Genomic DNA, 25,989 nt, shown 5'->3' with positions numbered 1-25,989 from the left:
TGAAAGTAGATAGTTGATGTTAGAAACAAATGCTCGGTGCTGCAAAGAATCATCAGCGCTCCAGCAAAAAGCTTTCTCAGTAAGGCAATTTACTTTTGCAGAAGGGTGCCACTCGCGCCTGAAGTGGTCACAAGAGTACACTGGACAAGGGAGGAGAAGGGGTTCTTATCCCTAATGCAGTTAGTCCCTACTGCTGTGTCATTTCCCTATTGGCTAGGGTTGGACAGCACAGTCTAAACTAATTCCGATAGGCTATTTGGGTACGAGCCGGAGTGGCGGGGTGAGCAGTTTTGGCGGGAAGGATGGTTACAGAGCAGGTGACTAAGGATGACTAAGGACAGAGCAGGTGACTAAGGATGACCTAGGACTCTAAATATGTGAGTATAAAGGGTAGACGGGGGTTGTTTACTAAAACGAAGGGCAAGGAGGTGTAAAGATCAAGGAAGTTAAACTTTAAAATGGAGAACAAAATATAAGGAAGCTGAACATACTGACATACTGGTTCCCAGAGGAACTCAGAACTCATTGTACTTAACAATTTCCCCCTTTTGAATTTTATAGGTCTCCTCTTCAAACTTCTTTAACATGTCTTGGCTTAGGTGTTCTGCTTGGTTTTCTAAAAGAAAGAGCTTATCAGAATACGGTGGAGGGGAACTGACAGAAGTTTTAGTAAGGGCTGTTTCTATATGTCTTTGGACTAGCCTGCGGATGCAAGATATGATGCAGCATCCAACAACGATAAGTACTACTGCTACAATCGCAAGGGAAGTAAGGATGGAGGCTATGATCCCTTTCCATTTATCAAACCATTTTTCTAGCCACCCTGTGAAGGGGTCATTTACTCCTGAGTTTTTTGCTAACTCATTGGACAGAGCAGTTAGACCTTGCGATGCCTTTGTTATACTTTCATCAGGGGCGGTATTGTTTGGGATGAAGGTACAACATTGAGTTTTAATCATGATTCAAACTTCCCCTTTTTCTGCTAATATCAAGTTTAAGGTCATTCTATTTTCCCAAGCCATCTGGCTAGTAGGCCCTAATTGCTCAGCTATTCCTTTAACAGCATATCTAGTATAGTTAATAAACTGCTGTTGGTTGTAATAGGTGTAATATATCTAATCTACATTTTTATTAATTGTCACCTACCAAAATATTGACTCAAATCCAGCAGCTATTTGATCTCAGGTCTTAAATTTATTTGGTACTCCTCATGGGACTCCAATTGCATCTAAATAAATGTGGGAGTTGAAAGACCCATAACGGGCTTCCCTTGCTTTATGACATTGTGATTTTTTAGTTTCTCTGGTTGATAAAATGCCAGGGTGAAAGGGATAGTCAATTGGACTAGGGCACAAGTGACACTCGTTACTTGGCAGAGTGTCCAGCAAAGGTCTACCACAATATCACCATACATCTGCTCAGGGGCGTATAAGGGCTGACTGGTTGGTGAGCTCTTGGAAAGTCTTAAGCTCACTGCATCCTTTTAGGTCTCTAAGGGATGCTAAGTTTCCTCTTTGTCATGAGAGACACAAAGTGAACTCAGTGTTGGGAGACGGAAGCTGGATGGCCCTCGGCTGACCTGCAGGGTGTTGAACTTCGGGATATAACAGAGAAAGAGCTTGGCACGACTTGTTACCCCAGGCTGTGGAATCCTGGAAAAGAGCTACCATAGAGCCCATGCCCGGTTGACTGGAGGACCATCGTAGTGGAAAGGGGACAGTCTAGGCCTCTGGCCTGCTGTGTGCACAAGCATACCAATTGCTTTTGTTTAAAGTGTGGATGAAATATTTAATCTATTCCAACCAGGCATTTGCATTTTGATATCCTGTCTCAATTGCCAAAGTTTGTTTTAGGTCTTTGACTTCTACAATAGCTACCTTGGTCTTGTCATTAGATGGAGGAAGAACAATAGTTTTGTTGTGGGAGGTTCTGGAAGAAGGCTTAGGGGAAGGTGTAGGTGGTGGGGGAGCGATGAAGAGTATTTCAAAGGATTTGGGTCTGCTCCTGAAACCTCAGCCTCCATATATAAAACCGGCTTAAAGAAGGGAACTGGCTTAGAGAAGGGGAAGAACTTAAGAGGTTTGAGATAATAGCCTGTACTGGATTGCATTGGTTTAGTTGACAGTTAGCGGAAGCTGTTCCTTTAGTAAAATGAATGTATGGCTTTAGGAAATTACAACTACTGGTTGGGGCAGTCTATTCTTGCTCTTTAGTGGTCCACAGAATGTTGGATCAACTATGGCATAAAAGCTTTGTATTGGGAGGGCAAGACTCTCAGTTTATACTGGAATCTTCGTCCAACTCTTCCCAAACTAACTTATCCCAGTTAACAGAATTCCAGTCTGAGAAGAGCTGGGAAGGACAAAGATACTTTTCCAAAGTGGAGAGTTGCCTCTGGTTTGACACACCTCCACAGGGCATCACAAGGCAAGCATCAAAGGTAATAGTTTGGGGTGAACTTGACCTAGTTACATTAATAACAAGGGGACTAGCAATAGATGGGAAAAAGAAAGAGATGCAACATAACAGGATCAAACCCATTTTAGCTTTAGCTTGTTTGGAGTTAGCCCTAGAATAGCTGTCCATGATTTTGGAGGAGGTGGTGCTCTTTTGACCTGGGTGTGATGAGTCCATCCTATTTCTGCTGTTTTAACTGTGTTCTCAATGGTTAGAAGCACTAGGCAGGGTCCTTCCTAAGCTGGTTCGAGTTTTCTTTCCCTCCAACTTTTGACGAGGTTGTGGTCCCTAGGCTGATGTTGGTGTACTGGAAACTCTCAGGGTGGTGCCTGTGCTAAAAGACCTTTAGTTCTGAGGCAAGACAAAGTGGAAGATAAACCAAGGACATAATTTCTGAGAAACTGATCTTTTGTTTCGAACTTGGGAATGTCAGCAGTGGAGTGCGAATAGAGCAACTTATACAACATTTCATAAGGGGATAAGCCGACATCTCTCCGAGGAGTAGTTCGGATTCTCAACAGGGCAATGGGAAGGCATCTAGTCCACGGCAACCAAGTCTCTAAGACTAAAATTTGCTTAAGTGGCTTCTTAGAGTTTGGTTCATTTTTTTTTTCCCACTCTTCCTGATGAAGGTGGGTGCCAGGGAGTATGATTTCCCATGTTATATCCAGTACCTGGGCTAATTTCTTAATGACATGTGCAGTGAAACGAGTCCCATTATCTGAATCAATGTTTCCTATTAATCGAAACCTGGGTGTAATATTTTCAACTAATGTTTTGACTACATTATTAGCAGTTGCACTTGAAAGGAAATAGCTTCTACCCAATGAGTAAGGTGATCTACTATTACTAGTAAATACTTTAGACAACCAATTGGGGGCATCTTGGTGTAATCAGCTTGGATACTTTGGAACAGTCTTAATTCCGGATACCTTCCCCTAAGAGGTGGTTTTCTGAGGGTCTGCTTATTAGTCTTCCTACATACTAGGCAACTATCTGTAACCTGTCATGCCAAAGCGTAAATTCCTACACATCCATAAACCCAAAGGACTGTATCACACATAGCTTGAGGCCCCCAGTGAGTCTCTTGATGCAGATGAGAGAGGTCTTCTCTCATGAGGGGATTGGATAACATTTTTCTTTGGTCTGGTAACACCCATTTCCCTTCTGAATTTTCTTTGGCCCCTCATTTTATGAATTTCTCTTTTTCAGTGGGAAAGAAGATGGGAACTGCAGTTGGGGGAAGAAGGCAAGGGGTTAAGTGAACAACAGGCATTTCAGAGGAAACGGCACCTTATTTGGCGATTTGATGTGCAAGGCTGTTCCCTGGCTTTCAAAAGAGATTCTCTCTTCGATGTCCTGGGACATGGACAACAGCTATTTCTTCTGGCAACTGGAGGTTATCTAATATTTGAGTGATTAATTCCTTGTGGACCAGGTCTTGGCCTTTGAAGACCTCGTTCAGTCTAATTTTTTTTGTTTCAAAGGTGTGAGCTACCCAGAAGGCATGTTTGGAATCAGTATAAATAGTCCTTTCTTAGCTCTGCAGGTGCTTTAAGGCTTGATTTAATGCAAACAATTCACATGTTTGGGCAGACCAATTACTGGGTGGTATTCCTGACTCTACTTCTGCAAGGAGTTCCCCATCGACTACCGAGTACCCATTATGTCTTTTTCCTTCAATTACCCAGGAAGAGCCGTCTATAAATAAGTGCCGCCCCGTTTGAAAGGGGTCTCTCTTAAATCGTGTCTGACTTTAGAACGGTAACCAATTAAATCTAAACACTCACGCTCAGGTCTCTTTAAATTTGGATTCTCAGTCAGGAAACCTGCTGGGTTAAGTGAATTACCAGTGGTTAGTGTTAAATTATCTCTAACAGGGTATCTTCGTATTTTAAAATTCTTCAGTCAATAAGCCACCTTTCTGCCTTCTGATTAAGGATATTTTTGACTTGGTGAGGTGTACTGACAATGAGGTTCCTTCTAAAAGTTAATTTTCTGGTTTTTTTTTTTTTCTGTTAATAGGGCTGTTGCTGCTACAGATTAAATACATTTAGGCACCCTCAGATTACAGGGTCAAGAATTTTTGACAAAAAGGCTATGGGCTGCTGGTGGCCCCCGTGTTTTTAAGTAAGTAGTCCTAAGGCTACTCTTTTGTTTACATTGACAAAGAGATGAAAAGGCAGTTCTAGGGGAAGGTAAAGCTAGGACGGGGACAGTTACTAGTAACAACAGGGCGGGTGGTTTGGACTATCTAATTAATAGCTCTGAGGTCTTACACTAACTGGTATGACCTGTCTGGCTTCTTTACAGGCAGTATTGGAGTGTTATATAGGGAGACATACAGGGTTCAAGAAGCTCATCACAGAGAAGACCTTCAATCATAGGTTTTCATTTACCCTGGCTTTTAAAGTAATAGGGTGTTGCTTTCTCTTTACTATTACCCTAGGGTTTTTAAAATTTAACATCAATCAGAGGAATCTGTAACCTTCCTTGATTCCTGTCTTTTGACCATACCTTGGGATGAATGTGTTCTTTGTCTGAGGTGTAGAGCAAGTTTAGGAAGGGGAAGAATGTTCCGATTGATTTGGAGGCCTAAGCCTAATTTTAGCATTAAATCTCTTAATAGATTTGTCCCTGCATCCGGAATTAATAAATTTGATGCTAGCTGATCAGTTTTTATATTTCACTTCTGTCTCCTCTAAGAGTTTTGCTCTAAACCCTTCTCCTTTTACCCTTGAGATAAAAAGTTCTTCTTGTGAACAAGTTACACTAGATGGAAGATAAACTGAGGAGCGAGCTGCTCCTGAGTTGATTAAAAAGGTAATAAACTCAAGTTTAGGTCCCACTTCTAAATTTATCAAGGGCTCTTGGTAGGACTCAAAAAAATATACAGTCCCTGACTTCCCTAGTCTTCCTCAAAAGCTCTAAGTGGATGACTTTTTCTTCCTTTTCTCATTTGGGACATTTTCTTTTAAAGTGACCTGATTTTCCACATTTGAAACATTCGTTCCGTCCTTTTTTCTTTTCTACCTTTGAGCCTTCTGGCTTTACTCTTTCGTACCCTTCATATTGCCTGGAGAGTGGGGGTCTAGGTTCCTTACAGGTTCTGCCCCCTGGGTACTTTGTTGTATGGTGGACAGCAGAATTTTGCCTTCTTTTTTCTTCATCTCTTCTTACATATACTTTTTGGGGTTCTCTTAGAAGCTCTTCTAAAGATCTACCTTCCCAGTTCTCTCTCTTTTGTAATTTCTTGTTAATATCTGGCCAACTATTAGTTACAAAATGAAGCTTTAACATCCTTCATCTGCGGGGGCGGGGGGTGGGTGGTATCTTCTAATTCTAGACCTACATATTTTCTCATTTGCTCTTTGCATCTTTTTAGGAATTGTATAGGTCTTTCATCTTTTCCTTGTTATTGAAACCTTTTATAATGTTTTGGATGCGGGGTTTAGACTCTCAAATTCTTTTTATCATTTCTCTAAGGTCTTTTCATTATTCTTCTAATATTTCAACATTAGGCCTACGGGACTATCAGGGGGAATATTATTGTTGCTAGCTTTATCCTTTTTATCCCTTACCTTACTTGGGGTATTTCCCATCTTGATGGTGTTGGGGTGAGGCTCAATCCCCCCTACTGGAGATTTCTCGACTTTTGGGGTGAAGCTCAGTTTCCCCTACTGGAAATTTCTTGCCTTCCCTACTACTGGAGGTTTGTGTGAGGCTCAATCCCCCCTACTGGAGATTTCTCGCCTTCCTTTCCTAGAGGCTCAACACCGCTGCTAGAAGCTTCTCGCATTCTTCTACTTTTACTCTGTCCTTCTCTGGCTGCTTCCCTAATGGGAACGTTAGATCCCTCTTGGGATTGGTGGTTTGCTATAAACCCCCAACCCAGACTCCTTTACAGGAGGGCTGCCCTAAGATGTATGAGGTGACTACAAAACCACAAATCCGGACTCAACACTCGCTTTGCACTCAATTGTGCGTCTCATTCACGCACTTTCAACCTCCAAGATTCCCCGACCACCAAGGAAATACTTTGTCACTCTTGTGATGTTTCTTACCTTGGTCTATGCACAGGGTTAACTGGTATGTGATGTTTTTTCTTTTTCCCCCAAGTTGTTGGTCTGTTTCTTCCTGCGTTGCTGAAAGTCTAGGTTTATTCATCACACTGGGTGTGCCTCGATTCCTTACCCGAGGACGCCACAAGAGGCCGAGCGGCATGTCTCCTCATGGGAGAGGACCAGAGACCCTTCCCCAGAGGAGAATGGGAATCCCGGACGGGCCCCCAAATTTGTTAGAAACAAATGTTCGATGCCGCAGAGAAGAATCAGCACTCTGGCAAAAAGCTTTCTCAGCAAAGCAATTTACTTCTGCAGAAGGGTGCATCTGGAGTGGTTGCAAAATCACACTGGACAAGGGAGGGGAAGGGGTACTTATCCCTAACGCAGCTAGTCCCTACTGCTGTGTCGTTCCCCTATTGGCTAGGGTTGGACAGCACAGTCTAAACTAATTCTGATAGGCTATTTTAAAGAGAGCAGGGGTATGAGCTGGAGTGGCAGGGTGAGCAGTTTCAGCGGGAAGGATGGTTACAGAGCAGGTGACTAAAATGACTAAGGACAGAGCGGGTGACTAAGGATGACTAACAACTCGAAATATGTAAGTATAAAGGCTAGAAGGGGGTTGTTTACTGAAACTAGGGGCAAGGAGGCATAAAGAATGAGGAAGTTAAACTTTAAAATGGAGAACAAAATATAAGGAAGCTGAACATACTGACATACTGGTTCTTTGAAGAGGGACTCAGAATTCATTGTACTTAATAATTGAGGCATATTTAAGTTCATTAATACTTATGTAAATTTTGTGATTGATATCAACAAATCTAAAATTCAACAGGTAAGTTTTTCAGATTAATGTTTTCTCTGTTCTAATTCTGTAGTCTGAATCAACATACAACAACATCATATGTAGTTATTTTTGGTAAAGCAACATATCTGATATAGTTGTGCTGTGTCCTCACCCAAATCTCATCTTGAACTGTAGTTCCCCTAATTCCTACATGTTGTGGGAGGGACTCAGTGGGAGATAACTGAATCACGGGGGTGGTTTCCCCAAAACTGTTCTTGTGGTAATGAATAAGTCTCACGAGATCTGATGGTTTTATAAGGGGAATTGGTTCTCATTCTCTCGTCTGCTGCCATGTAAGTAAAATATGCCTTTCGCCTTCTGATGTGATTGTGAGGCCTCTCTAGCCACGTGGAACTGTGAGTCCATTAAATCTCTTTTTCTTTAGAGATTACCCAGTCTTGGGTATGTCTTTATCAGCAGCATGAAAATGGACTAATACAATATCCAGCTCCCTATTTTCCACAAACTAGTCGCAAATTATACTGTAACTTATAGGATGCTTAACAAGTGAGTTAAATTTTAATCTCTTTTCTTATTGCTGTTGCTGTTGTTGTTTTAGAGATAGGATCTTGCTCTGTCACCCAGGCTGAAGTGCAGTGGTATGAACACAGCTCACTGCAGCCTTAACACCCTGGGCTCAAGTGATCCTCCTACCTGAGCCTCCCCAGTAGCTAAGGATCACACGTGCATGCCACTACGCCTGAGTAGTTAAAAAAAAAACTTTTTTTTTTTTGGTATAGATGGAGTCTCACTATGTTGTCCAGGCTGGGCTTGAACTTGTGGGTTCAAGTGATCCTCCTGCCTCAGTCTCCGAAAGTGCTGGGATTATAGGTATGAGCCACCAAGCCTGGCCTGAATGTGGTTTAAAAGAAAGTATACCAGTGCTAATGAACTTTACAATAGTGAACACAAAGCACCTCTGAAATTCCTCTTTAACTAAAATATTTAAACTATATCATATTGAAACAGTATACTGACTAAAAACTTTTGTTTTTTTTTGATACGGAGTTTTGTTCTTGGTGCCCAGGCTAGAATGTAATGGCAATGGTATGATCTAGCTCACTGCTGCCTCCACCTCCCAGGTTCAAGTGATTCTCCTCCCTCAGCCTCCCAAGTGGCTGGAATTACAGGCACCCACCACCATGCTCAGCTAATTTTTGTCTTTTTAGTAGACACAGGGTTTCACCAAGTTGGCCAGGCTGGTCTCGAACTCCTGACCTCAGGTGATCCACCCACCTAGGCTTCCCAAAGTGCTGGGATTACAGGCATAAGCCACCATGCCCAGCCCGACTAAAAACTTTTTAGAGCATATAGAAATACAATGGTTAAGACCTAACAAAGAAAAAAAAAAAAGACAGACATTGGTTATACTTCACCAACTCAACTTAATTCTGGGAGATTAAGCAGAATTATTATCCTCCCACTGTTTAAACAATTCAACCAGAGGTATCTAGAGACCTGACAGTTTAAATTGTCTTATCTGTTTTCTAGAAACCATAGACTTACCTCCTTCATGTTCTTATTAGTGAAATTAGAGATCTTTTTTCTAGGAAGATCAATGAAATGATCCTCAATCTTATTACAAAAGTTCCGTTTTTTAACATTGTGGGTTTCCGATGCCATAATCTCTTAAGTACCTAGACAATAAAATAAAATAGAAAATTAAAAAAGCAAAAAGAGCCTGGTCATTTTTAACACACACACAAACATACAACAGTAGCACAATGCTACATAAAAAAGGCAGAGGACATAATTTTAATTTACAATTTTTTTAAAACCTTAAACATAGAAGAGGCACAAGGCAAGGCATTCCAGGAAATTAAGGCTCTTTCTGTCCTTTTTTTTTTTTTTTTTTTTTTTTTTGAGATGCAGTTTTGCTCTTGTTGTCCAGGCTGGAGTGCAATGGCATGATCTTGGCTCGTTGCAACCTCCACCTCCTGGGTACAAGCGATTCTCCTGCCTCAGCCTCCCAAGCAGCTGGGATTACAGGCTTGTGCCACCATGCCTGACTAATTTTATATATTTTTAGTAGGGATGGGTTTTCACCATGTTGGTCAGGCTGATCTCATACTCCTGACCTCAGGTGATCCATCCACCTCCGCCTCCCTAAGTGCTGGGATTACAGGTGTGGGCCACTGTGACCAGATTGTCCTCATTCTTTAGTTGGAACCAGTTACAATAATATTGTATGTATGTATGTATGTATGTATGTATGTATGTATGTATGTATTATTATTATTATTATTATTTCTGCCAAAGCAACACATCAATCTCCCCATTTTCTATCTCACTAGCCATTTATTAAATGCACAGGTTATGAAATAAGGTATATAAGATAGTGGTATCTATGACATCCAAATGTACAGAAACCTAAAACTGTGCAACTAAATCACTGGGTCAAATACAACCCTAAGCAATGATAGGAACCAAAATTGGACTACATACAATTGACTTGTCCTATGCCTAATCCTTAAATTCTTCTTTCATTTTTGCAGACAGCTCTCCAAAGTTCTCCTCTACCTTTGGGAAAAAAAAAAAATCCATGCCCTCCTATTTTACTAATTACATCTAAAGAGGGTGTAAAGAGAAGGTGGTGATGGAAACAAATGCTATGACTTAATTTATATAACAGAAGAAATTTGGGATTTTCTCACTTGCACTCTGGTTTCACATTGGAAACTTATTTCAGGTCATGCCCTGAACTTAAGTTCCTCCCTTATTCTTTTTTTAAACATCTACTAAGCATTTAATATAAGCCAGGCCCTGGTGTTAATGTAGACAATGCTCAGAGATCCTGTTTTAAAGAATCATTTAGAAAATTTTTTGAAAATGGATTTTTGTGGGTCCTAACTTAAGAGACTGTAACTCAGTATGTCTCTCTCTGCAGTGGAGCCCAACGCAATTATATTTTTTAAAAGCTCCACAAGTATTTCTGAGGCATATTCTCAATTCTCCAAAAATATGAACATACACATGAAATTTTACAAATAATTTAAGCATTTTCTAATATTTCTTACAGCTAATTCATGGACGACCCTTCCATCTCTATCCCAGGTTAAGAAACCTCTAGAGTGAGACTTTTTGAAAAGTAAATAAGTAACTGCAATAATACAATAAGTACTCTGACAGAAAGACAGACAAATCAGCAAAGTTTAACCAAGAACAGTCTTAGAGGACAAACAGCACACTGAAAAAATAGCATGTGCAGAACTGAAAGGCATGAAGCAACACTGTTTGGCAGTCTCTTAAGCAGATACTTATGGCTGGAGCTTATGCTGGGGGCCAGTTAGATGAGGCCAGAGATGAAAGTTAGATCATAAAGGGTCTTGTCCACAATGCTACAATGTAAGATTTTTTCTTTTTCAAAAAAGGGGACTTTTAGTTAAAAAGATCAATGCTACAATGTAAGATTTTTTCTTTTTCAAAAAAGGGGACTTTTAGTTAAAAAGATAACGGATTGAACACATGCAATTACCTCTACCCTTCCTTGAAACCTGATATAAATGACAATAAAAGGTTTATAAAGACATAAAACCCATGAGGACAAAGACAGGAGTTCAGGTGATGGCAACAACATTTTGGAAACTGCAAAGCTAAAAGTGGTAACTGGATCAGGTGTGGTGGCTCATGCCTGTAATCCCAGTAAGTTCAGAGGCTGAGACAGGCAGATTACCTGAGGTCAGGAGTTCGAGACTAGCCTGGTAAACATGGTAAAACCCTGTTGCTACAAAAATACAAAAATTAGCAGGGCGTGGTGGCGGGCACCTGTAATCCCAGCTACCTGGGAGGTGAGGCAGGAGAATCACTTGAACCCGGGAGGCTGAGGTTGCAGTGAGCCGAGATCATGCCACTGCACTACAGCCTGGGTGACAGAGCAAGACTCCATCTCAAAAGAATAATAAATACATAAATAAATAAAAGTGGTAACTGACTCAGCAGATGTGAGACAGCCAGATCCTAAATTGGCAATGAGGAAAGTTAAATGAAGAATCCCCCAAAAGTTCAGGAACTGGCAATACCAAGGACATCAAGAAGTAGAGACGGTGATAAGTCCAAGATGGCCTAATAGGAACAGCTCCGGTCTGTAGCTCCCAGGGTGATCAACTCAGAAGATGGATGATTTCTGCATTTCCAACTGAGGTACCTGGTTCATCTCACTGGAACTGGTTGGACAGTGGGTGCAGCCCACAGAAGGCGAGCCAAAGCAGGGCAGAGTGTCACCACACCAGGGAAGCACAAGGGGTCGGGGGATTTCCCTTTCCTAGCCAAGGGAAGCCATGACAGACGGTACCTGGAAAAATGGGACACTCCTGCCCAAATACTGTGCTTTTCCAATGGTCTTAGCAAACGGCAGAACAGGAGATTCTATCCCACGCCTGGCTTGGCGGATCCCATGCCCACGGAGCCTTGCTTACTGTCAGTGCAGCCGTCTGAGATAGACCTGTGAAGCAGCAGCCTGGCGGATGGAGAGGCATCTGCCATTGCTGAGGCTTGAGTAGGTAAACAAAGTGGCCCAGGAAGCTCAAACTGGGCAGAGCCCACCGCAGCTCTGCAAGGCTTGCTAACCTCTACAGACTCCACCTCTGGGGGCAGGGCACAGCTGAACAAAAGGCAGCAGAAACTTCTGCAGACTTAAACTTCCCAGTCTGATAGCTCTGAAAAGAACACTGGTTCTCCGAGCACGATGTTTGAGATCTGAGAACAGACAGACTGCCTCCTCAAGTGGGTCCCCGATCCCTGTGTAGCCTAATTGGGAGACACCTCCTAGTAGGGGCCGATAGACACCTCATACAGGCGGGTACCCCTCTGGGACGAAGCTTCCAGAGGAAGGATCAGGCAGCAATATTTACTGTTCTGCAGCCACCGCTGGTGATACCCAGGCAAACAGGGTGTGCAGTGGACCTCCAGCAAACTGCAACAGACCTGCGGCTGAGGGCCTATCTGTCAGAAGGAAAACTAACAAACAGAGAGGAATAGCATCATCATCAACAAAAAGGACATGCACACCAAAACCCCATCCGTAAGTCACCAACATCAAAGACCAAAGGTAGATAAAACTACAAAGATGGGGAGAAACCAGAACAGAAAGGCTGAAAATTCCAAAAACCAGAATGCCTCTTCTCCACAAAAGGAACACAACTCCTCACCAGCAAGGGAACAAAACTGGATGGAGAATCAGTTTGACAGGTTGACAGAAGTAGGCTTCAGAATGTCGGTAATAAACTTTTCCAAGTAAAGGAGCATGTTCTCAACCACCGCAAGGAAGCCAAAAACCTTGCAAAAAGGTTAGACAAATGGTTAACTAGAATAACCAGTGTAGAGAAGAGCTTAAATTACATGATGGAGCTAAAAACCACAGTAGGAGAACTTCATGAAGCATACACAAGTTTCAATAGCTGATTCAATCAAGCAGAAGGAACGATATCAGTGACTGAAGATCAAATTAATGAAATAAAGCAAGACAAGATTAGAGAAAAAAGAGTGAAAAGAAATGAACAAAGCCTCCAAGAAATATGGGACTACGTGAAAAGACCAAATCTACGTTTGATTGGTGTACCTGAAAGTGACAGGGAGAATGAAACCAAGTTAGAAAACACTCTGCAGGGTATTATCCAGGAGAACTTCCCCAACCTAGCAAGGCAGGCCAACATTCAAATTCAGGAAATACAGAGAACACCACAAAGATACTCCTCAAGAAGAGCAACCCCAAGACACTTAATTGTCAGATTCACCAAGGTCGAAATGAAGGGAAAAATGTTAAGGGCAGCCACGAAGAAAGGTCAGGTTACCCACAAAGGGAAGCACATTAGACTAACAGCACATCTCTTGGCAGAAACCCTACAAGCCAGAAGAGAGTGGGGGCCAACATTCAACATTCTGAAAGAAAAGAATTTTCAACCCAGAATTTCATATCCAGCCAAACTAAGCTTCATAAGTGAAGGAGAAATAAAATTCTTTACAGACAAGCAAATAAATGCTCAGAGATTTTGTCACCACGAAGCTTGCCTTACAAGAGCTCCTGAAGGAAGCACTAAACATGGATAGGAACAATCAGTACCAGCCACTGCAAAGACATGCCAAAATGCAAAGACCATCGATGCTAGGAAGAAACTGCATCCATTAACAGGTGAAATAACCAGCTAGCATCACAATGACAGGATCAAATTCATACATAACAGTATAAACCTTAAACGTAAATGGGCTAAATGCCCCAATTAAGATACAGACTGGCAAATTGGAGAAAGAGTCAAGACCTATCGGTGTGCTGTATTCAGGAGACCCATCTTATGTGCAAAGACACACATAGGCTCAAAATAAAGGGATGGAGGAAGATCTACCAAATAAATGGAAAGGAAAAAAAAAAAAGCAGGGTTTGCAATCCTGTTACTGATAAAACAGACTTTAAACCAACAAAGATCGAAAGAGACAAAGAAGGCCATTATATAACGGTAAAGGAATCAATTCAACAAGAAGAGCTAACTATCCCAAATATATATGCACCTAATACAGGAGCACCCAGATTCATAAAGCAAGTTCTTGGAGACCTACAAAGAGACTTAGACTCCCACCCAATAACAATGGGAGAGTTTAACACCCACTGTCAATATTAGACAGATCAATGAGACAGAAGGTTAACAAGGATATGCAGGATTTGAACTCAGCTCTGCACCAAGCTGACCGAATAGACATCTACAGAACTCTCCTCCCCAATCCAACAGAACATACATTCTTCTCAGCATCACATTACACTTATTCTAAAACTGACCACATAAGTGGAAGTAAAGCACTCCTCAGCAAATGTAAAAAGAACAGAAATCACAACAAACTGCCTGTCAGATCACAGTGCAACCAAATTAGAACTCAGGATTAAGAAGTTCACTCAAGGCCGGGCGCGGTGGCTCAAGCCTGTAATCCCAGCACTTTGGGAGGCCGAGACGGGCGGATCACGAGGTCAGGAGATCGAGACCATCCTGGCGAACACAGTGAAACCCCGTCTCTACTAAGAAATACAAAAAATAGCCGGGCGAGATGGCGGGCGCCTGTAGTCCCAGCTACTCGGGAGGCTGAGGCCGGAGAATGGCGTGAACCCGGGAGGCGGAGCTTGCAGTGAGCTGAGATCCGGCCACTGCACTCCAGCCTGGGCTACAGAGCGAGACTCCGTCTCAAAAAAAAAAAAAAAGAAGTTCACTCAAAACCATACAACTACATGGAAACTGAACAACCTGCTCCTGATTGACTACTGGGTAAATAATGAAATGAAGGCAGAAATAAAGATGTTCTTTGAAACCAATGAGAACAAAGACACAACATACCAGAATCTCTGGGACACATTTAAGGTGGTGTGTAGAGGGAAATTTATAGCACTAAATGTCCACAAGAGAAAGCAGGAAAGATCTAAAATCAACACCCTAACACCACAATCAAAAGAACTAGAGAAGCAAGAGTAAACAAATTCAAAAGCTAGCAGAAGGCAACAACTAACTAAGATCAGAGCAGAACTGAAGGAGATAGAGACACAAAAAACCCTTCAAAAAAAAAACAAAAAACAAAAAACAAAAAACCAATGAATCCAGGAGCTGGTTTTTTGAAAAGATCAACAAAATTGATAGACCGCTAGCAAGACCAATAAAGAAGAAAAGAGAGAAGAATCAACTAGACGCAGGAAAAAATGACAAAGGGGATATCACCACCGATCCCACAGAAATACAAACTGCCATCAGAGAATACTATAAACACCTCTATGTAAATAAACTAGAAAATCTAGAAGAAATGGATAAATTCCTGGACACATACACCCTCACAAGACTAAACCAGGAAGAAGCTGAATTGCTGAATAGACCAATAACAGGCTCTGAAATTGAGGCAATAATTAATAACCTACCAACCAAAAAATGTCCAGGACCAGACGGATTCACAGCCAAATTCTACCAGAAATACAAAGAGGAGCTGGTACCATTCCTTCTGAAACTATTCCAATCAATAGAAAAAGAGGGAATCCTCCCTAACTCATTTTATGAGGCCAGCATCATTCTGATACCAAAGCCTGGCAGAGACACAACAAAAAAAGAGAATTTTACACCAATATCCCTGATGAAGATCAATGCGAAAATCCTCAATAAAATACTGGCAAACCGAATTCAGCAGCACATCAAAAAGCTTATCCACCATGATCAAGTCTACTTCATCCCTCGGATGCAAGGCTGGTTCAACATAGGCAAATCAATAAACGTAATCCATCACATAAACAGAAACAACAACAAAAAACACATGATTATCTCAATAGATGCAGAAAAGGCCGTCAACAAAATTCAACATGCCTTCATGCTAAAAAGTCTCAATAAACTAGGTATTGATGGAACATATCTCAAAATAATAAGACCTATTTATGACAATCCCACAGCCAATATCATACTGAATGGGCAAAAACTGGAAGCATTCCCTTTGAAAACTGACACAAGACAGAGATGCCCTCTCTCACCACTCCTATTCAACATAGTGTTGGAAGTTCTGGCCAGGGCAATCAGGCAATAAAGGGTATTCAATTAGGAAAAGAGGAAGTCAAATTGTCCCTGTTTGCAGATGACATGATTGTATATTTAGAAAACCCCGTTGCCTCAGCCCAAAATTTCCTTAAGCTGATAAGCAACTTCAGCAAAGTCTCAGGGTACAAAATCAATGTGCAAAAATCACAAGCATTCCTATACACCAACAGAGCTGAATCATGAGTGAACTCCCATTCACAATTGCTACAAAGAGAATAAAATACCTAGGAATCCAACTTACAAGGGATGTGAAGGATCTCTTCAAGGAGAACTACAAACCACTGCTCAACGAAATAAAAGAGGACACAAACAAATGGAAGAACATTCCATGCTCATGAATAGGAAGAATCAATATCGTGAAAATGGCCATACTGCCCAAGGTAATTTATAGATTCAATGGCATCCCCATCAAGCCACCAATGACTTTCTTCACAGAATTGGAAAAAAACTATTTTAAAGTTCATATGGAACCAAAAAAGAGCCTGCATTGCCAAGACAATCCTAAGCAAAAAGAACAAAGCTGGAGGCATCACACTACCTGACTTCAAACTACACTACAAGGCTACAGTAACCAAAACAGCATGGTACTGGTACCAAAACAGATATATAGACCAATGGAACAGAACAGAGGCCTCAGAAATAACACCACACATCTACAACCATCTGATCTTTGACAAACCTGACAACAAGCAATGGGGAAAGGATACCCTATTTAATAAATGGTGCTGGGAAAACTGGCTAGCCATAAGTAGAAAGCTGAAACTGGATCCCTTCCTTACGCCTTATACAAAAATTAATTCAAGATGGATTAAAGACTTAGATGTAAAAGCATAAAAACTCTAGAAGAAAACCTAGGCAATACCATTCAGGACATAGACATGGGCAAGGACTTCATGACTAAAACACCAAAAGCAATGGCAACAAAAGCCAAAATAGACAAATGGGATCTAATTAAACTAAAGAGCTTCTGTGCAGCAAAATAAACTACCATCAGAGTGAACGGGCAACCTACAGAATGGGAGAAAGTTTTTGCTATCTACCCATCTAGCAAAGGGTGAATACCCAGAATCTACAAAGAACTTAAATTGTCAAGAAAAAAACAACCCAATCAAAACGTGGGCAAAGGAAATGAATAGACACTTCTCAAAAGAAGACATTTATGCAGCCAACAGAGACATGAAAAAATGCTCATTATCACTGGTCATCAGAGAAATGCAAATCAAAACCACTATGAGACCATCTCACACCAGTTAGAATGGTGATCGTTAAAAAGTCAGGAAACAGATGCTGGAGAGGATGTGGAGAAAGAGGAATGCTTTTACGTTGCTGGTGGGAGTGTAAATTAGTTCAACCATTGTGGAAGACAGTGTGGCGATTCCTCAAGGATCTATAAGTAGAAATACCATTTGACCCAGTGATCCCATTACTGGGTATATACCCAAAGGATTATAAATCATGCTACTGTAAAGACACATGCACATGTATGTTTATTACAGCACTATTCACAATAGCAAAAACTTGGAACCAACCCAAATGTCCATCAATGATAGACTGGATTAAGAAAATGTGGCACGTATACACCATGGAATACTATGCAGCCATAAAAAATGATAAGTTCATGTCCTTTGCAGGGACATGAACGAAGCTGGAAATGATCATTCTCAGCAAACTATCGCGAGGACAGAAAATCAAACACCGCATGGTCTCACTCATTGGTGGGAATTGAACAATGAGAACACTTGGACACAGGGCAGGGAACATCACACACCTTGGCCTGTCATGGGGTGGGGGCGGGGGAGGGATAGCATTAGGAGAAATACCTAATGTAAATGACAAGTTGATGGGTGCAGCAAACCAACATGGCACATGTATACCTATGTAACAAACCTGCACGTTGTGTACATGTACCCTGGAACTTAAAGTATAATAATAAAAAATAAACAAATAAATAAAATAAGTAGAGATAAAGGTAACCCTAAGAACAAGTAGATAGATTGAATAGCCATTTAGAACACAGTTGGCTCACTAGATCCTCTTCCTCATTCCAGTAAAAAAACAAGTTTTATTGTCTAGAAAACATAAAACCGAGTCCCTGGGAGGAACATTTTTTTTTTCTTTTTTTGAGATGGAATCTTACTCTATTGCCCAGGCTGAAGTCCAGTGACACAATCTCAGCTCACCGCAACCTCTGCCTCCCAGGCTCAAGCGATTCTCCTGCCTCAGCCTCCTGAGTACCTGGGATTACGGGCTCCCGTCACCATGCCCGGCTAATTCCTGTATTTTTAGTGGAGATGGGGTTTCACCATATTGGTCAGGCTAGTCTCAAACTCCTGACCTCAAGTGATCCACCCACCTTGGCCTACCCAAGTGTTGGGATGACAGGTGTGAGCCACTACACCCAGCCTAGGAACATATTCTAAAAAGGGGGATCAAGTGAAAGTTTATATACTAAATGTTGAGATCACTAACCTTCTTTCTACTCCTTGCCTCACAGAGGCTTTCAACCAGGCTTATATACTCCCGAGAAGAGTGCAGAGGATACTTTCTTAGGAACTCTGACCAGTCTTATAGGAAAACACACACACACACACACACACACACACACACACACATATACACACACACACCCTCTAAAATACTAACATCAATGGTGGTCTGTTTCCAAAGAACTATATGTCAACTAAGGTGGTGGTTACCTAATTATCAAAACTAATAGAGCTATACACTAAAAAGGGTGAATTTTTATTGTATGTAAATTGTACTCTGATAAATCTAACTTTCAAAAAATCTTTGAAAGAATAAACTGCATCTATAAAACAAAAATGAGACCAAAAAATCCTAACAAAAATACTCTTAAAAATTAAAAATAGGCTGGGCGTGGTGGCTCACGCCAGTAATCTCAGCACTTTGGGAGGCCGAGGCGGGCAGATCACGAGGTCAGGAGATTGAGACCATCCTGGCGAACACGGTGAAACCCCGTCTCTAACAAAAATACAAAAAACTAGCCAGGCGTGGTGGCCGGTGCCTGTAGTCCCAGTTACTCCGGAGGCTGAGGCAGGAAAATGGCATGAACCCGGAAGGCGGAGCTTGCAGTGAGCCGAGATCGCACCACTGCACTACAGCCTGGGTGACAGAGCAAGACTCCGTCTTAAAAAAAAAAAAAAAAATTAAAAATGGGACATAATAAAGATAGCAAAAAACTCAAGAGAAGTTGGAAGAGAAACCTGAAGCTATCTCCCAGAACATAGGAAGAAAAACAAAAAAAATCAGAAGACTGGCTTAGAGGGACTAACATCCAAATAAAGAGAATTTTAGAAAGAGTACAAGAGAGTAAAGGAGAAATCAAACAAAGAGATAATTTAAGAAAAGTGTACAAGGTTGAAGGACATAAATTTCTAGATGGAAAGGGTATCACAGTGGATGAAAATAGACCTACAAGGTAGATTACTGCTAAATTTCAGAGTAGTAGGGAAGCTAGATAAGGTGAAAATATACAAACAAATAAAAAATAAATCCTAAAACCCAAATTTGGTCATGTAAAAATGACTGAGAGTAAAGACTTCAAAATTCTCAGGCAACCTTAAATTTTATATCCAGCCAAAGTATCAAGTGTGAGGGTAGGAGAAAGGTATCTTCAGATATGCAGAGTTCCCCAAAATTTCTTCACAGTAAGCAATAAGAGAAGGATAAACCAAAATATAGAAAGATAGAAAGGGAAATCCAATAGGATATATGGAAGGGATTTCCCAGGATGATTATGAAAGAACGTCCCAAGATGAAGGCTGTGCACCAGAAGTACAGGAAAACCAGTACACATCAGAACACATTAGAAGGGTAAGGAAAGAAGTATCCACAAAAATGAAATTAATTCATAATACCTGGTGTTCATTAGAGAGGAGATAGAGACCACTGGGGAAGAGTTAGAAGGAATGGCATATTTTTCAAGTACTATAAGAAAAGAAGTGTCAACCCAGAATCCTATCTGCAGAAAAAATATCCTTCAGGAATGAAGAGAAAACTATGACAATCTCAGATGAAAGAAAATTAAGGGAATTTTTTACCAGCAGATCTACCCTAAAAGAATGACTACAGGAAGTTCTCTCTAGCCAAACAAAACAAACGAACAAACACACAAACAAACAAAATGATGAAAGAAGGAATCTAGGAACACCAGGGAGACAGAAAATGGTGAGCAAAAATATAGGAAAACGCAACAGACTTTCATTCTTGAGTTTTCCAAATTATGTTTAATTGTTGAAGTAAAAACTATAACACTATCTGATTTTGTTCAAAATACAGGTAACTAATTAAGAAACTAATTGAGACTTTTATAGGATAAGTGGTGGAGGTTAAAGGGACATAAAAAGAGGTAAGATTTCTACATTCCACTCAAATTGGTAAAATGACCACATCAGTAGACTGTGATATGTATGTGTAATGTAATAACTAGAACCATCACTGAAAAAGCTGTATCAAGAATTATACTCAAAAACACTACAGGGAAATCAAAATGGAATGAGAAACATGTTTACATAACCTGGAGAAAGGGAAACAAAACAAAATAACAAATCAATAAATAAAACCAGGGGAACCAAAGAACAGAGAGAACAGAAAACAAAAAATAAAATGATAGCCTTAAGCTCTGACATACCAATAACTGCATTATATGTAAATGGTCTAAAAGTCATTCAGTTAATTAAAAGCCAGAGATTATCAGAGTAAATTCAGAAACATGATCTAACTATATGTTGTCCATAGGAAACTCACTTCAAAAATAATGATATAGGCATATAGAAAGTAAAAAGAAGGGAAAAAAAAGCATCACGCAAATATTAACTTTTTTTTTTCTTAATTCGCTTTGTCGTCCAGGTTGGAGCGCAGTGGTGCGATCTTGGCTTACTGCAACCTCTGCCTTCCGCATTCAAGCGATTCTCCTGCCTCAATGGGACTATAGGTGCCCGCCATTACAACTGGCTAATTTTCCTATTTTTAGTCAAGATGGGGTTTCACCATGTTAGCTAGGCTGGTCTTGAACTCCTGACCCCAAGTGATCCACCCCACCTGGCCACAAATATTAACTTTTAAAAAGCAGGCGAGGTGTGGTGACTCACACCTCTAATCCCAGCACTTGGTAGGCTGACAAGGCAGGAGGATTGCTTGAGTGCAGGAGTTCAAGACCAGCCAGGGCAACATACTAAGATTCGATTATAATAAAAATAATACAAATATAAAATAAGCAACACACACACACACACACATGCATATATAATATATATGTACATACAGGTTAAGTATCCCTTACCTGAAATCCTGAAATGCTTGGAACCAGAACTGTTTTGGATTTTTGATTTTTTCAGATTTTGAAATATGTCCATTATATACTTACTGGTTATACACCCCAAATCCCAAATCCTAAATGCTTCAATAAGCATTCCCTTTGAGTGCTCAAAAAATTTCAGTGCTCAAAAAGCCTCAGAGTTGGTACCATTTCAGATTTGGATTTTCAGATTTGGAATACTCAACCTGTATGTGTTTTTAAAGAAACTATAAAATTAATTCTTCCTCTAGATGATAATGTACAATTATGGATAGTCTACCCTGTTTCATATGGGAGACATTTTTACTTCTTCATAGGCTAAAATAGTTTTCTAAAACTTTTTAAGAATGAAGGACTTGACACCATTGGTCAATACAAAACGCAAGTCAAAACTACTTGCAAACCTGTTGCACAGACAATGAGATAATGCTTCATAACCATTAATCGCTATACTAAAAAAGACAGACAATAACAATGTTGAGAAAGATGTGGAAGAACTGGATCCCTCAGGCATTACTACAGGAATGTAAGAATACATTCAAACTTTGGAAAATAACATGGCAGTTTCTTAAAATATTAAATACAGATTTATCATATGACCCAGCAACTCCTACATAAAAATGCAAAAGAAACAAAAACATATGTCCCAACAAAGATATGTATGCAAATATTATAACATTATTCACAATAAAAAAGCACAAAACAACCAGAATGTCCATCAACTGCTGAATGAATAAAAGAAATGTGGTATATCTGTACGGAATATTACTCAGCAACAAAAAGGAATGAAGGGCCGGGCGCAGTGGCTCATGCCTGTAATCCCAGCACTTTGGGAGGCCCAGGCGGGCGAATCACAAGGTCAGGAGTTAGAAACCATCCTGCTGAACACGGTGAAACCCTGTCTCTACTAAAAATACAAAAAAAATTAGCCAGGCGTGGTGGCGGGCACCTGTAGTCCCAGCTACTCGGGAGGCTGAGGCAGGAGAATGGTGTGAACCCAGGAGGCGGAGCTTGCAGTGAGCCAAGATAGAGCCACTGCACTCCAGCCTGGGTGACAGAGCAAGACTCCGTCTCAAAAAAAAAAAGGAATGAAGTGGCCAGGCATAGTGGCTCATGCCTGTAATCCCAGCACTTTGGGAGGCAGAGGTGGGCAGGTCACCTCAGGTCAGGAGTTGGAAACCAGTCTGGCCAACATGGTGAAACCCCGTCTCAACTAAAAATAGAAAAAAAATAAGCTGGGCCTAGTGGCAGGCACCCGTAATCCCAGCTACTTGGGAGGCTGAGGCAGGATAATCACTTGAACCTGGGAGGCTGCAGCAGTGAGCCCAGATCGCGCCACTGCACTCCAGCCTGGGTAAGAAGAGTGAAACTTTGTCTCAAAAAAAAAAAAAGAAGTACCATTACATATACCATATGTTTGAATACTATGTTAAGTAAAAGAAGCCAAACATAAAAGACCACATATTAAATGATTCAATTTAAATGAAAATGTCTATAAAAATAAAATTTATAGAGATAGAAAGTAGATTCGTGGTTGTCTTAGACTAGGATGGGAGTGGGAATAATTGTATATATATAGGCACAAGGTTTCTTTTTGGGATGGAAATGTTCTAAAATTATACTGGGGTTGCCAACTGCACATTTCTGTGTACACTTACAATATACGTACAATCAGTAAATTGTACATTTTGGTATGTACATTTAAAACAGGTGAATTTTATGGTATATAAATTATATTTCAATGAAGTTTTAAAAAGAGTGAAGGAAATCATAACTGTAATGGTAAAGTCTCACTGCAAAGGAATTATACACTACAAATTCCATTTTGTTTCATGTCTTATGTGTTTGATAGCACCTTTGTTGGGGCAACAATATAGGATTATCCCTTTTCCACCAAGAGCATTTGACAATGCAACTGAAACTAGTTTAAAGCAATGGTTCAGGCCTCTATGTGCTTTTGAAATGCTATTTGATAATACACAAAAAAGTGAAGAATCTCAAATGGTATTAGGGGTTGAAGACATTGATTATAGAAACCGGAAATGATAGCCTTTTAATGAAAAAAAAAGGAACAAAAGAAATAAGGCATTAAGAGAATAAAAGATTGAGAAGGGGCCAATACACTAACTATATATAACTACCCTGAACACTGGATATAGTGCATATTTTCTTAAAGACAACACAGTGTTTGCTAATACCCCTTAGGGTATTGTCTTGAGAAGGTAGAAAAACAGAAGCATGTAGTAGGAATTGGAGGGATAAATTGTAGTAGCTATCACCTACCAGAAAAATGAAAAGGGATCTTTTTATATAATCTACTACAATGGCTGCCAAAAGATTAAACAGCTCTAGGCTGGGAGCGGTGGCTCATGCCTGTAATCCCAGCCCTTTGGGCAGCCGAGGCGGGTGGATCATTTGAGGTGAGGAGTTTGAGACCAGCCTGACCAACATGGTGAAATCCCCTCTCTACTGAAAATACAAAATTAGATGAGCATGGTGGCACACTCCTGTAATCCCAGCTACTTGGGAGGCTGAGGCAGGAGAATCACTTGAACCCGGGAGGCAGAGGTTGCAGTGAGCCACTGTACTCCAGGCCGGGTGACAAGAGCGAAACTCCGTCTCGAAAAAAAAAAAAAAAAAAAAGATTTAAACAGCTCAAAGTGTTCACATACTCCATATCTACTTAAAATAATGAGAAAAACTCATCATACAGGAACGGAACACATCTGGACTTTTGTTTGTAACACCTTAAGTTACAGCTCAAGATCAAGTTAAGCTTTCTTTTTCCATTAATATACTACAATATATTTATCACTTACATTGTATTTAACTCTGTAATTTCACAAGGCAATTTCATTCCTCCTCTTGAAAAATCAAAGCATGGTTGTGTACAAAGAAACTTTCTCCTCCAGTTACTACTACACAGTCATTCCCACTATGGCAAAGGGTATGTGTAGTTATCTCTCAAGAATCTTGAAGTTGAAAACAGTTTATAACCACTATAATACAATACATAAATAAGAAATAAAAGGGTTTTAGAACATAAAAGCTTTAGCCTATTTTTTTTTTAACCCAGAGATGTCAAGTAACTAACCCAAAGACAGTTAATAGCAGATCACAGGACGTAGAATCCATGCCATTCAACCACATTTCTATTTTCATTAATTGAATTCAATTTGTTCTCAACTAGACTAAACATTTTCAATCCTGAATAACCAAACTTTAAATAGCAGATTCAAGCCAAATAAGATGACAGTACTAATTTTTCTGAGGAGATAACAACACGTGGACAGGTGAACATAAGCTATAAGATATCCACCATCCTTCCTTCATCTAACACGGGTAACCCTTTCCTCTTTTTTCTAAGGCCCACCAGGAGATTCATGGGGCCTTATCAAAAGTTTTCCCATGAGGCGGCTACCATGTAAACAATGGAAGGCAAGAGTGAACATGAACTTTTTTCTTCAAGAATTTCAGTAGGCTGGGCATGGTGGCTCACGCCTGTAATCCCAGCATTTTGGGAGGCCAAGGCGGGCAGATCATGAGGTCAGGAGATAGAGACCATCCTGGCTAACACGGTGAAACTCCGTCTCTACTGAAAATACAAAAATTAGCCGGGCGCGGTGGCGGGCACCTGTAGTCCCAGCTACTCGGGAGGCTGAGGCAGGAGAATGGCGTGAACCTGGGAGGCGGAGCTTGCAGTGAGCCGAGATCGTGCCACTGTACTCCAGCCTGCGCGACACAGCGAGACTTTGTCTCAAAAAAAAAAAAAAAAAAAAAAAAAAGGATTTCAGTGAAGGAGAGAGGAAGAGAAGGTAAACATTAGATTTTTCTGGGATAATCTTTAGGGCCTATATGTACTGATTCCTTCCTCCTAAATTCAGTGGCCAGACTCTCAATATGTGCAGCATTTCAATAACCGTATTATCTGTAGTTCTTATGTTTCATAACGCAATACAGATCAGGTTAAAAAAAGAAGGTGATAAGAACGGATCTAAGAAAGCCAAGGCTGATCTCAGTGGGACTGGTGCTTACAATGGAATATTAAAAACACTGTTTTCAAAGGCTGTTTTGTGAAGTGGAGGAAAGTCTGAAAATAATGGTTGTCTTAACTCATTTTGTGCTACTACAACAGAATAGCTGAGACTGGGTAATTTGTAAAGAACAGAGGTTTATTTTATATCTGGAAGCTAGGAAGTCCAAGACTGAGGGGCCCATATCTAGCAAGGGTCTTTTTGCTTTATCATCCCATGGTGGAAGGTAGAAGGATAAGTGGGCAAAACAGAAAGCAAAAGGGCCAAAGTTACTTTTATAACAAACCCACTTTCACAATAATTAACCTGCACCATTCATGACAGAGCCCTCATGACCCAGTCACCTCTTAAAGGTCCCACCTCTCAATACTGTTGCATGGGGATTGAGTTTCCAACACATGAACTCTGGAGCGCACACTGAAACCACAGCAGTGGTATTTTTTTTGCTTGTTTTTTAACAGAGAAAATCTCATATGTTGCCCAGGCTGACCTCGAACTCCCGGGTTCAAGAGATTCTCCCACTTCAGCCTCCAGAATAGCCACGACTATAGGCACACAACATCTCACCTGGCTAGCAACAGTATTTTAAAAAGCAGAATAGAAAACTAAATGCATAGTATGATCCAGGTTTTTCAAAAGACATATAGGTAAGATCTATCCATTCAAAAAAGGTCTATCAAAACATTAACAGAAATTATTTATTGCTGGTGGGATTATGGGTGTTCCCCCC

General features: G+C 40.6%; 1 protein-coding gene across 4 annotated transcripts in view; it reads right to left on the bottom strand.

Moving 5' to 3' along the window:
* KATNBL1 (katanin regulatory subunit B1 like 1) overlaps positions 1 to 25,989 on the bottom strand; it is a 67,404-nt gene that overhangs the window by 14,326 nt on the left and 27,089 nt on the right. For 2 of the 4 annotated variants that reach the window (XM_021940393.2, XM_021940394.2), the window contains exon 1: positions 537 to 6,515. In XM_021940393.2, the coding sequence (XP_021796085.2) occupies positions 537 to 959 (423 nt within the window). In that variant the 5' untranslated portion in view covers positions 960 to 6,515. Of the gene's footprint in view, positions 1 to 536; positions 6,516 to 8,871; positions 9,003 to 24,044; positions 24,225 to 25,989 lie in introns of those variants that run through there. The other 2 variants (XM_021940395.2, XM_003900723.3) reach the window with 2 other exon arrangements.

This window comes from Papio anubis, chromosome 7 (genome assembly GCF_008728515.1).
Source record: "Papio anubis isolate 15944 chromosome 7, Panubis1.0, whole genome shotgun sequence".
NCBI lineage: Eukaryota > Metazoa > Chordata > Mammalia > Primates > Cercopithecidae > Papio > Papio anubis.
The sequence above is the reverse complement of the archived record's forward strand: the minus strand, read 5'-3'. Positions and strand labels throughout refer to the sequence as shown.